The sequence below is a fragment of the Megascapheus bottae genome, unplaced genomic scaffold, assembly GCF_031878675.1.
Source record: "Megascapheus bottae isolate mThoBot1 unplaced genomic scaffold, mThoBot2.hap1 HAP1_SCAFFOLD_53, whole genome shotgun sequence".
In the NCBI taxonomy this organism is placed as follows: domain Eukaryota; kingdom Metazoa; phylum Chordata; class Mammalia; order Rodentia; family Geomyidae; genus Megascapheus; species Megascapheus bottae.
This window is the reverse complement of record NW_028327559.1, coordinates 1682438-1694388: the sequence shown is the minus strand read 5'-3', so window position 1 is coordinate 1694388 and position 11951 is coordinate 1682438. Positions and strand designations below refer to the sequence as shown.

The 11951-nt window shown below is 38.6% G+C and overlaps 1 protein-coding gene across 1 annotated transcript in view; it reads left to right on the top strand.

Annotated features, from left to right (window-relative positions):
- Positions 1-11653, top strand: part of LOC150039676 (uncharacterized) — a 54086-nt gene extending 42433 nt beyond the window's left edge. Inside the window, exons 4-6 of the mRNA XM_090327660.1 lie at positions 703-776; positions 3179-3302; positions 11565-11653. Coding sequence (XP_090183786.1) covers positions 703-776; positions 3179-3302; positions 11565-11653 — 287 coding nt within the window. The remainder of the gene's footprint in view (positions 1-702; positions 777-3178; positions 3303-11564) is intronic.
- The last annotated feature ends 298 nt before the right edge of the window (positions 11654-11951 follow it).

The following is an 11951-nucleotide window of genomic DNA, read 5'->3' as shown; positions in this document are numbered from 1 at the left end:
TTCTTGAAAACACTTGCTGTTGAGGTGAAAACAATTGGAATGAGCTGCTGATAGGTTACTTAAATGAGGCAGATAAGAATAGGGTGATTGTGATTCTTAATGTACAGTTATTTCTTTTTTCTTTTTCCCCTTCTGGTTAATCTCATGTAGTTACTGTATCTGGCTTTGTTACCTGGTATTTTATATATACATTTATTTGTATATTTGCAACTAGAGAAGAGGGGAACAAGATGATTGGGAGGGGTGGGTGGTGAGAAACGGGACAAACATGAGAAGGGTTATCAGTGTGCTAGAAGTAATGTACCCACTACCTGACAAGTGTAACTATAATCCCCTATACATTACCCTGACAATAAAATAAAAATAAAAATAAAAGAATATGCACTTTGAATTTGCTCTTTTTTATTATTTTTTTTACATTTTATTTTTAGCCTCTTGTGTTGGTTCACTTATATCAAATAAATTAATCACAGAAATGTTTCCATGTCTTCCTCTCAGATGATATTCAGTATATATTCAATTGATGAAAATCTGGATCATTAAAGTAATTCCTGAAGGGAGAAATAAAAGTATTTTGCTCAGGGTTACTTTGAACACTTGAGGATAAACTTTTGTTATGTCTAATTTAAGAATAGGCTTCTTTCTTTTACTATCATTTATCTGACTTCAGTAGATGACTGGTGAAAAATATGGTTTTCTCAGCAGGCCATGACTCTCAGTCTATTGCAGCAGAAGAGCAAGAGAGTTGTGAGGGCAGGGAGCATAAACAGCCTTTGGTATGTTCATCCTTTACATTCTATCTTCTCCTGCAAATGTATTTTATTTATTCAATAATATAACCAAAGGAATTTATTTACCTCACAGACTACTCTAAACAATCAATAGTTCAAAATAACAAGTGCACTATAGTTATTTTACTAAGTATGAATATTGAGACATTATTGCAACTGAAGGAGATGACTAATAAGGAAGGGTTTATAATATTACAACACAAACAAATTTTTTTTTGCCAGTCCTGGGCTTGAGCTCAGGGCTTGAGCACTGTCCTTGGACTTTCTCAAGGCTAACGCTCTACCACTTTAGCCTCAGCACCACTTCTGGCCTTTTTTCTATGTATGTGGTACCAACGAATCGAACCCGGGTCTTTGTGCATGCTAGGCAAGCACTCTACCACTAGGACAAACTCCCGGCCCAGAATTTTTTATTTTAATGAATGGAATCAGAAAATATAACTAAAAATTTATAGATGGATTTAATGATAACTTAGCATATGTTGATATTGGGTAATCTGCCGTGGTTATACACATATGAATGACGTAGAGATTACCAAGTTGAAGAAAACCATTAGCCAATGCATCCTACAGGAACGTAGGGCTTGGTTTTTTTATAGCACATTAAAAATTGTTATGTGTTAGACACTGAATCCATTTCCCTTTCTGAATAATTACCTTTGGAGAGATAGTCAGGAAACAAACAGGATGAATATTTACATGAGAGAAAAGGAATCTGTCAGCAAAGAATTTTCATCTCTAGAATCCCTTCCAGTGAAGATGTTAAAAAGGATTTCATTTTTCTTGCTTGCGGAAATGGAAGCCATTAGGAAGAAAATTCTATATTCAGACAATTGGTTCCCTAATATGACATTGTATCAGACAAATGAATATCTAGGATACATTATCCAGGGAGACAGAGCAGAGAATGCCTAGGTTCATCATTTTATCCTTACAGTCATAGATTGAGCAGTTGATAGTAAGATACTCATTATCCTGGCATCTACATTGTTACAATGAATAAGAAAGGAATGATGGCAGAAAGACAAGACACATTTTTCACATTTAAGAAATAGCTTCTTACCAGATACAGAGGCTGGGAATTGGAAGGTCCAGGTTCAAAGCCAACCCCCACAACAGTCTGGGAGACTCCTGGTCAACAATAAGTAGCCAAAAAGGAGGCAGGCAGTGTACCTCATGGGGTAGAGTCCCGAAGTGGTCTAGAAAGCTGAACAAGAGTAAGAGGGGCCCTCAGTGTAAAGGTTGGAACCAGCTGAATCTGAAAACCAAAGAAACAAAAACTGTCCTATTGCTTTCATTCTTAAAACTTATTATAATTTTTCCTCATAGGGAAGAGTTGTATATTGTGATAAAACTTTCAGTATTTAAATCTAATGTAAAGAACAAAATTTCCATGGAGCTCTCTGTGATTTACTGCTTTCTTCTCACTGAAAGCTTTTCCTTAATATATAGGTTCTGTACTTCTGTCTTTGTGTATCTAGGACAATACTCTTCTTTTTTCTTTTGATGTTAATCCTGAGTTGTGATCTCAGGGCCCCTGCCCTGAGGGTATTTTTTTTTTGCTCCAGACTAGCAGTCTCCCACTTGAGCCAGGCTCTATTTCTGGATTTTTAGTGGTTCATTGGAGAAAGAGTCTCACAGACTTTGCTGCCTAAGCTATTTCAAACTGTGATTCTTTGACCTCAGCCTCCTGAGTAGTTAGGATTACAGTTGTGAGCCATTAGAGCCCAGCTGACATTACCTTTTCTTTTGCTTAATTCAGTATTAGGATCTCTCTTTATTATACAAATATCATCTTTTGAGATGTAAGCTATTCTCCTGGAAAGTGTTTTTATATTTAATTCTATCCCACTGAAAATAGTAGTACTTTTAAAATTATGTATTTGATACCCTATCCTCCAAAGCTCATGGGATATTCACGGTGGCTGTCTATGTTCTTGAGTTAGTTGCTTGCTGAAATACTCCCACCAGCCATAGTTCTGTGCATCTGCTGGGTTTTTCTATAGTCACACGCTTGAATGACATGATCAATGACCTGACGACAACCACAGCAGCAACAACAGTTGTTTCACATGCAAATCAGAAAGAAATAGGCACTGCAAATAACAGGGTCCTTTTTAATGAACGGTAGCATTTACCCTTAATATTGAAAAAGTAATTAAATAATAGCTAGTATTCATACTTAAAATATATCTTTTTATCTTTATCTTATATATTTGATTCTTGATTTTTCCTCTAACCTTACATGAAATGAGTTCATTTCAGAAGGATCTTTAGTGCAAATATAAAAAGATGAATAATTACCATATTTGTATATTCGATATATGGCATTAGAAGTATTTTCAGAAACACATACACATTTTGAAATACTGTTACTTACTTTATAGACCACAGACCAAATCAATGGAACAGGTGGCACTAATGTCTTCTCTAAGTCATCTGAATCAGTCCCAGAAGAGTCTACATTGCCTCATTATGAGCAAAGTAAACAACACAGAATGGAAGGTGAAGGTAAGGCCACTGAATACCTGTAAGGTCCTTTTTTAACCAGTCCTGGGACTTGAACCCCAGCTTTGGGTACTGTCTCTGAGCTTCTTTTGCTCAAGGCTAGGACTCTACTACTTGAGCCCCAGCCCCATTACTCTTTTTCTGAGATGAGACCATTATGGAACTTCCTGCCTTGACTGGCCTTTAACCCAAATCCTCAGAACTCAGATAGCTTAGAATACAGTTGTTGTGAGTCACCGGCACCTGGCTTCTAAGGTCTTTTAGATTACTTACACTAGCGCTGCTTATCACTGTTATACAATACCAATGTGTTATTCTTGCATTAGTGTCACAAATATGCCTCAGGTTAAAGTAGAATGAGGGCTACACACTTTGCCATGGAGAGATGATTCCCACTGCATCGCTCTCAGTGGAAAATCCCTCCTGTGTCTTTTCACTGTGCTTCTCCTCTATGCTCTCCCATTCTCACGGAGGGTCACACCTACAATACTACAGGAACTTTAGGTACCTTTCACTTTCACCCCAACTTAGGAGACCCTAGTCAGCTCTGTAAATGCTAATCCCATATTTAGTGCCTACCATATCTTTTCAAGCCTTGGTTCAAAAGCCAGCTACTGTTTCTCATTGCTACAGATTTCTCTAGATTTCTCATGTACCTTCCCATATCCATACAGGGGTATTCTTGCAGTAGAGCATTTAGTTTTCTTTTGATTTTTTAGGTGTTACTGATGCCTGATGAACTACACATGATATGAAATTTACAGTTTATTTTTTCACTAATGTATTCCATATATGTTTATTCATGGCCACTAAAGGAGCGAATAAACATCACTCACAAAATCTCTTCATGCTCCTTTATGTGACTTTATTGGGAGCTTTCCAAAAGCCAGGCAGGGTGACATGTATTTATTTTGTTTTGTTTTTTGGCCAGTCCTGGGCTTGAGCTCAGGGCCTGAGCACTGTCCTTGGACTTTCTCAAGGCTAGAGCTCTACCACTTGAGCCTCAGCACCACTTCCAGCTTTTTTCTATGTATGTGGTACCGAGGAATTGAACCTGGGTCTTCATGCATGCAAGGCAAGCACTCTACCACTAGGCCAAACTCCTGGCCCCGTCAACATGTATTTGTAATCCCAGTGCATCTCTGGCTAAGACTGGATTTAAAGTTTCAGACCAGCTGGAACTACATAGTGAGGCCCTGTGTCAAAACAAGTGGGGAGAAGGTGAGTGGCAGAAAGGAAAGATAAAGTAAGGAAATTTCCAAAAGTTATGTAAATTCTCATTGCCATTAGCTATTAACATCAACATTACTGGTTTCCTTTTCTCTGTTTTTACAGGTACACTGTAATGTGACATTGGTTGTGAGTTTTAGCATTTTAGCTGGTCCCTGCCCTGCTGCATATCCAAGTCCTTTCATTGCATCACAGACGCATGCTGATGGTTGCTATCCTGCCAGGGCCAATTCTATTTGTGTATCATCTCTGGTGAATTGTCTTTCCACAGCTCATCCTGAAGAGTTCAGATCACCGTTACTCTAACAGCTTTCATTTTCGAGAGGATACATTTTTGGCTTTATTTTTTAAGCTCTTAATATGATCACTGTGTGTGTGTGTGTGTGTGTGTGTGTGTGTGTGTGTACACGTGTGTACACACATGTGCAGAAAGTCTGGAAGTCTGAGGCTCAAATGCTTGGCATTTTGCTTTTGGTTGGTTCTGTACCACTTGAGTCTAGGCTCAACCCTCTGGGGGTTTGCTAACTAACTGAAGATAAGGGCCTCCTGTATTTATTTACTTGCCCACCCTGATCCTGTGAGCCTCCTGAGTATCTAGGATTATAGGGTTGAGCTTCAGCATCCAGATCTATCAGCATATGATTTCTTTCTTTTATTAAGTTCTCCCAAGTGCAGAATAAAATGTATCAGTTGGGACTACTGAGAAAACTACAGAGTAATCACGGTGGTTAATACATGATTAGTTATGCTCATCAACCTTCTGTATGATTTCTGTAATGTACAACTTGATTTCTTGAGCCCTATTTTTGGAAGCAAGTCACTTTCAGATAAAGTCCTCTTCCTCCTTTCCTCCTCCTCCCTGCCCTTTTCCTTCTGCTTCTCCTCCTCTTTAAATTATCTTTAAGGGGGTCTCAATTGAACATGTCAGGTTGTGAGTACAGTAAATCTTCCATCATTCTCCCCATCTCTCCAAGCCTCTGCCATCCCCTCAATTTTCCTAGTTCGTTATTCACATATGCATATTGAATAGTGCACCTATATTTGTCCTTTCTTCCTTTCTCTATTTGTCTGCCTCTCCTTCCCTTGACCTTACTACCTTATCCTGACTCCACGAGTTCCGGCTGGCTTGCTTTCTTTCTTTCTTTCTTTCTTTCTTTCTTTCTTTCTTTCTTTCTTTCTTCTTTCTTTCTCTCTCTCTCTCTCTCTTTCTCTCTCTCTCTTTCTTTCTTTCTTTCTTCCTTTCTCTCTTTCTCTCTCTCTCTTTCTTTCTTTCTCTCTCTTTCTTTCTTTCTTTCTTTCTTTCATTCTTTCTTTCTTTCTCCTTTACCTCTTTCTCTCTTCCATCTTTTCTTTTTTGGTACTGGGAATCAAACCCAGGATACTGCACTTGCTGGGCAAATGCTTTGGCACTGAGCTACATCCCAGCCCAAATTCCAGCTTTCTGGTATCCATTTTGTTAAACTGTAAGACAGTGGTGGAAGGGGGTTACACCATTGAAATTCTCTGCTGCATATTCCATGCTTTAGTTAATATGATGGTGTATATGTGCATAGGACATTGTATATGCTTATGTGTTCTTGCCTCTGTCTCTTTTCCAAGGTTTGAGATGGCCCCTGGGGATAAAGCCAGGTCCCCTGAGGACAATTGCCTAATGACAACTTGCTTGTGTTTGGCAGACTGTGTGTTATCTTGTTTAATCGTTTTTTTTTTGCTCAGTCCATAATTATTGACTTCCTGGTATCTGCTGGTCATGGGCTATGGCAGTAGAATGTATGACAAAGGACGAAGGGAGACCCAGCATGGTCCTTTCCTATGAAGAGCCTAATCATCATTATAGCAGGTACAGGGTCACTGTGTGTGCTCTGTGTGCTTCCTTAGAGGGACAGGCGTGGGACCTCAGACAAGCTTCCAGGCCAATGGTCATCTGAGCCTAACTCTGATACAGAGTCAGACAAGTATTGTGTCAGTCCTTACATCCAAAAGATATAAGGAGGGTTGTGGGACTGAGATGTGATCCCAAATCTTGGGGCTTGAAGTAAAAGAAGTGGGACCTATTTCTTAGAATCTCATGCCCTACAATAATACTTGGACTAGTGAGGCAATCTGGGGTAGTTTGGGGCTGTTTAGGACTTGCTGAGCTTCGGTCTGGGGCCTCACTTCTCCTATTCTAAGTTTCTGCCTTACTAATCAGGAGGCTCACAAATCCTATGGATTTACTAGGATTCAATCCCTTCCTGTTTGTTCTGGAACTTGGTTGGTAGCTGCTTCTGTGGGGGCTAAAGAATTCACAAGGTCATGGACTAGAAAGGTGTCCCCTTGAGGCCTGCTGTGTAACCAGATGGGCAATTCAATCACAGGAAAGTCATATTGGCTGGCAAAGGACACCAGGACTTCATGAAGCTCACCTCTCACCCTCAGGGATAAGCTTTGTCCCAGTGCCCCATTTTCTATACATTGAGCTGACCCAGGAAGAAAGACATCTCTAGATTCTTCAATCATTGTTTGCTTTTGCTGGGTTGCCCAGACCGGGAGGCAGACAGGCCTATCCAGTCAGCAGAGGCTGAAGTGTTTTCCCTGGGGCTGGCACCAGTCTGCAAAGAAGCCATGGGAGGCGCCGCCAGGCATCGGCTTTAGCAGGTGTTTCAGCCCTAGAGCCAGCACCACAGTTTCTGCTTACACAGTCAGAATCCTGAAATTTGAAAATAGATCATAAATAGACATGTGGATGACCTAAATCCAAATGGACTGGGTACCCTGGGGGAAGACAGAGCTTATTTATTTATTTTTATTTATTTATACCCTACCTCATCACAGAAAGGGATTAGTTGAAGCTTATGCCTGTGCAGAAATACTTAATATACAACTGAAGGGTTTAAAAATATTTTTTTCTAATCAAGAAATGGAAGAAATTAGGGCAGAGAGAAAATGAGGGCAGGGATTCAGGATGAGGCTGGGAGAAGGATAGATATATAAAATGCATGCACTGCCATGCTCCACATCCCACCCCTGCTCCCCTCCCCAAGATTTTTATTCTTGCTTTTATTGTTGGTCATGGGACTTGAACTCAGGGTACTGGGCACTGTCCCTGATCTCTTTTACTCAAAGCTAGTACTCTACTACTGTGAGTTACAACTTCACTTCTTTTCAGCGTTCAGTGGTTAATTAGAGATTAAAAATCTTGTGGATGTCCCTGTGTGGATTGGCTCAGGGACAGCACCCAGGCTGAGTACAAGCCCCATGACCCACAAAAATAAAAAATAAAAACAAGATCTGGAGAAAAGCACTTCTTGACAAACAAAATGCCCAACGTTTTGTTCTGGCTCATGGAAAATGAGATCACACAGAAATGTGAAAAGATAAAGAGTGAAAATGTATTTAAATCTCTTTTTTCAACTCTCCCCACGTTTTCTATGAGCATCAATAAATTGAACCAGAAATATTTATTTATCTCCCTCTCTCCTTCCCTCCCTCCCTCCTTCCTTCCTTCCTTCCTTTCTTTCTTTTTTTCTTTCCTTCTTTCTTTCTTCTTTCCTTCCTTCCTTCCTTCCTTCCTTCCTTCCTTCCTTCCTTCCTTCCTTTCTGCTGGTCTTGGGGCTTGAACTTAGGGCCTAGCAGATGTCCCTGAGCCTCTTTGTGATCAAAGTTAGCACTCTCTAATTTAAGCCACAGTGACACTTGGAGAATTTTCTGATGGTTATAGAAGAGTTCTATCTTTTGAGTAGTATGGAACACAAATAATGTCACTTTATAATTAAAATGGGTCACCTTCCCATTTGTAATATCAACAAAGTTAAAAACAACTTTTACCAGAAAATACAAGGAAATATCCTTTTTACATCAGATTTAGATAGTGCTGTTTAAAGTAAATCTTGATTTTTAAAGAATTTGTTTTAATTTTAATGCATAGAGGGGTTACAGTTATATTCGCCAGATAGTAGGTGCATTTCTTCTCACACACTGATAACCCTAACACTTGAAAGATATAGAAATCATGATACAAACCTGTAGGTGAGACTGTGTACTTTAAGCCAAAACCTATAAACTCTAGGAAGATAGGAGGAAATCCCATTAATCAGTAAGCAAGAGAGAAATGATGAAGTAGAAAAATTAGCAAAATAAATGAACATTAACTGAAAAAGCATATGCTAAGTTAACTTATGAAGAGATGTGCAAAAGGGATATGCAAATCAGGATAAAAATGTGATATCACTTTATACCTGCTTGACTGTCAAAATAAATCTAAAAATAGTTAAGGATAAGCAATATGTAAACCAGCTGGTCACCAGTGGTTTATTCAGGGGGATGAGATCTGATGATCAAGGTTCAAAGCCAGGCAGGGGAAGAAAGTCATGAGGTTCTTATCTCCAATTAACTACCAAAAGAAGCTAGAAGTGGATCTGTGGCTCAACTAGTAGAGCACTAGCTTTGAGCCAAATAGCTCAGGGAAAGGGCCGAAGACCTTGCATTCAAGCCCCAAGATCAATGCGTGTGCATGCGCACACACATGTATTAAGTAAAACAATAGGATATATTAGATGTGTGTGTATGTATTTCTTGGATATAATGATTCTAGAAAGTATAATTATAAGACAACTTTAAAGTTGATTATCATTACCCACCAATTCTATCACGGTTCATAGTGGAAAGAGTTATGTACATAAACACGTGTGCAAGTGAGCTAATGCACATAACAATAATTTTTGGAATGGACAAAAACATAAATAAATAGAAACAAACCAAGCATCCATGTTTAAGGCAATAGACAGATAAGTCATATGCTTAGAAAATAAGATATTAGACAGCTTTTAAAATAAAACCACTTAGCCACACTCATAATAAACTTTATTAATGTAATAACATTGAAATTTAAAAATAACTCCAAGGAGAATATTTATATGACACCCTTACTTGAATGTTTAAAAGTATATAAATTGAACAGTACTTCAGGGAGACATAAATAAATACGAGACAGTATCATATAATAGAGAACTTCCCACTGCAAACAACTATAAAGTCTTTTACAATGCACAAAATAAATGCTTCTAGGCATCACATATAAACCAGCACAGGACTAATTTACAAAAAAAAAGAACAAGACGAGAGAGGCTCCGTATTCCCCAGATCTGACCTGAGTTCCTTTTCCATAAAAATTAAGGATGGGCTTTCTATGTAGAGGGAACAAAATTAGAGTCTGTGGCTGGAAGCTGCTGATCTCGCACCTATAATCCTAGCTATTCCCATGTTTCAAAGCCAGCCTGGGCAGAAAAGTCCACTGAGAGTCTCAGTTCTGCATTATCAAAAAAGCTGGAAGCAGAACTATAGAAAGGTGGCAGAGCACTATCCTTTAGCAAAAGGAGCTTAGCAACAGCATCCAGGTACTGAGTTTGAACCCAAGACCAGCCAAAAAGGAAAAGCCTTAGAGTGTGCTGTGGCAAGGTATGAAGGATGTTAAAAGATAAGAAGAGATGAAGAGATAGGAAGCAGTGGCCCATGCCTATAATCCTAGCTACTCAGGAGACCGAGCTCTAAGTTTCGTAGCTCAAAACCAGCTCATGCAAAAAGGTCCATAAGACTCTGATGTCCAACTAACTCAAAAAAGTGCCAGAAGTGGAGCTTTGGCTCAAGGAATAGGGCGCTTGCTTTGAACAAAACAGCTCAGGACAGTGCCCAGGCACTGAATTCAAGCCCCACCTCCCCCCACACACATGAAGAAACTGCAGAACTGAAGTGAAAAATTTCCAAAGTGCCCCAGTAAATTATACTCAGGATCTCAGATGACTTCAAAGAAACACATGAAGGAGTACAGAAGGATGTGATCACTTGAAGAGAGCTCACCTGGAGACGCTATTTCAATAGAGAGGTGTCAAACTACAGGCCCAAATTACTAACACCCTTATGAATGCCAATGACTTTCAGATGAACTGAAGGGAGGCCCAGACCTCAATGTGGTTTGGTTCTGACAGTGAGGGACCACTAACACAATACACTAGGGAGCCAAATTTCCTTGGATGAAGACTATTTGTTCATAACAGCAATTTACTATGATGAGGAAAGGTAAAAATAGGTCCAAACCTTTATAACATGGATTCCATGGTGGTCAAAATAACAAAAATTGTTAGTATGCATGTGACAGAACAAGAATTACTGATAACCAAGAAATAAAACAATGATTAGAATAAGAATTTTAAGATGAAGCCAATAAAGCCAACAGAAAAGGACATGGAAATAAACATGTGTATATCATGAAGGTGTAAAGACAATAGAGGAGATGAGAGATAACCAGAGCCAAAAGCTGCAAAAATATGAACTGGTAATATGAAGCCATTGAATAAGTATTAAAATAGACAAAATTATAAAATTAAATATTCTCTGAATATTCACTCAATCAATAGAAAAACTAATTAAACCACATAAAAATGTAGCATTAGAGAGTTCCAAACTATGTATGTACCCAACATTCAACTAAGACACTAAAAAAAATTGAGAGGAAAAGCTGGAGAGCATCAATCATGAGTTTCTACCTCATATGTCTCACAAATATTTAACTAAAAAATGAAAGGAAGGATGAAAGGTTTAAATAACATTAAAGGAAATGAGTAAAAATTTCCCCAGTCTGAATAAATACATCCAACCATTGATTCAAAAAATGTAGTAGGATAAAGGCGAAGAAAGCCACAAATACCTGATACATTACAGACAAGTTGTGAAAAATGAAATGCAGAAAACATCTCCAATTAAAGAGAAAAATACATGTTAGGCCTAGGGAAGGAGAGAAAACAAGATGAGGGGTGGGGGTGGGGAGAGGTAAATGGGGACCAAGACATGAGAAAGGGTATCAATGTTTGTGAAGTAATGCACCTTCTATCTGGTGGATATAATGTAACCCTTCTAGTAATTACAATAAAAATATATGGAAAAAGTTAAAATCCCTCCTGAGTTTAAAAAAAAGAAAGAAAGGAGCAAAGATACATTGGTAATGAACATCTCCAATAATTCAACTGAGATGATTGACCATAAACTTACTTTTGTTAACAGATAAAAGAAAAGGAACTAGGAACCTGGAATTTGAGACCCAGAAAATAACCTTCAAGATAGAAGAAGCTCCCTCTGAACACGATGACTGACATTGAAGATCTATTCTCTTAACCTACTTAAAACACTTATGAGAGCTCCATCCATCTCAGCTATCCTGATGGATGAGTAAAATGTCATCAGATGTATAACACATTCTCTTGATCCACATATACACTGTAGAGCACTTGGGTTGTTTCCATTCCTTGCGATGGTAAATACTACAACAGTGTACATGAACTGTATCCCAACTTGTAATGTTTCTGATACATGTCAAAGAGAATTGCTAAGACATAGTGTTAGTTATATGTTTTATATTACAGCAGGCTCGGTGAAACAAAGGACACATGT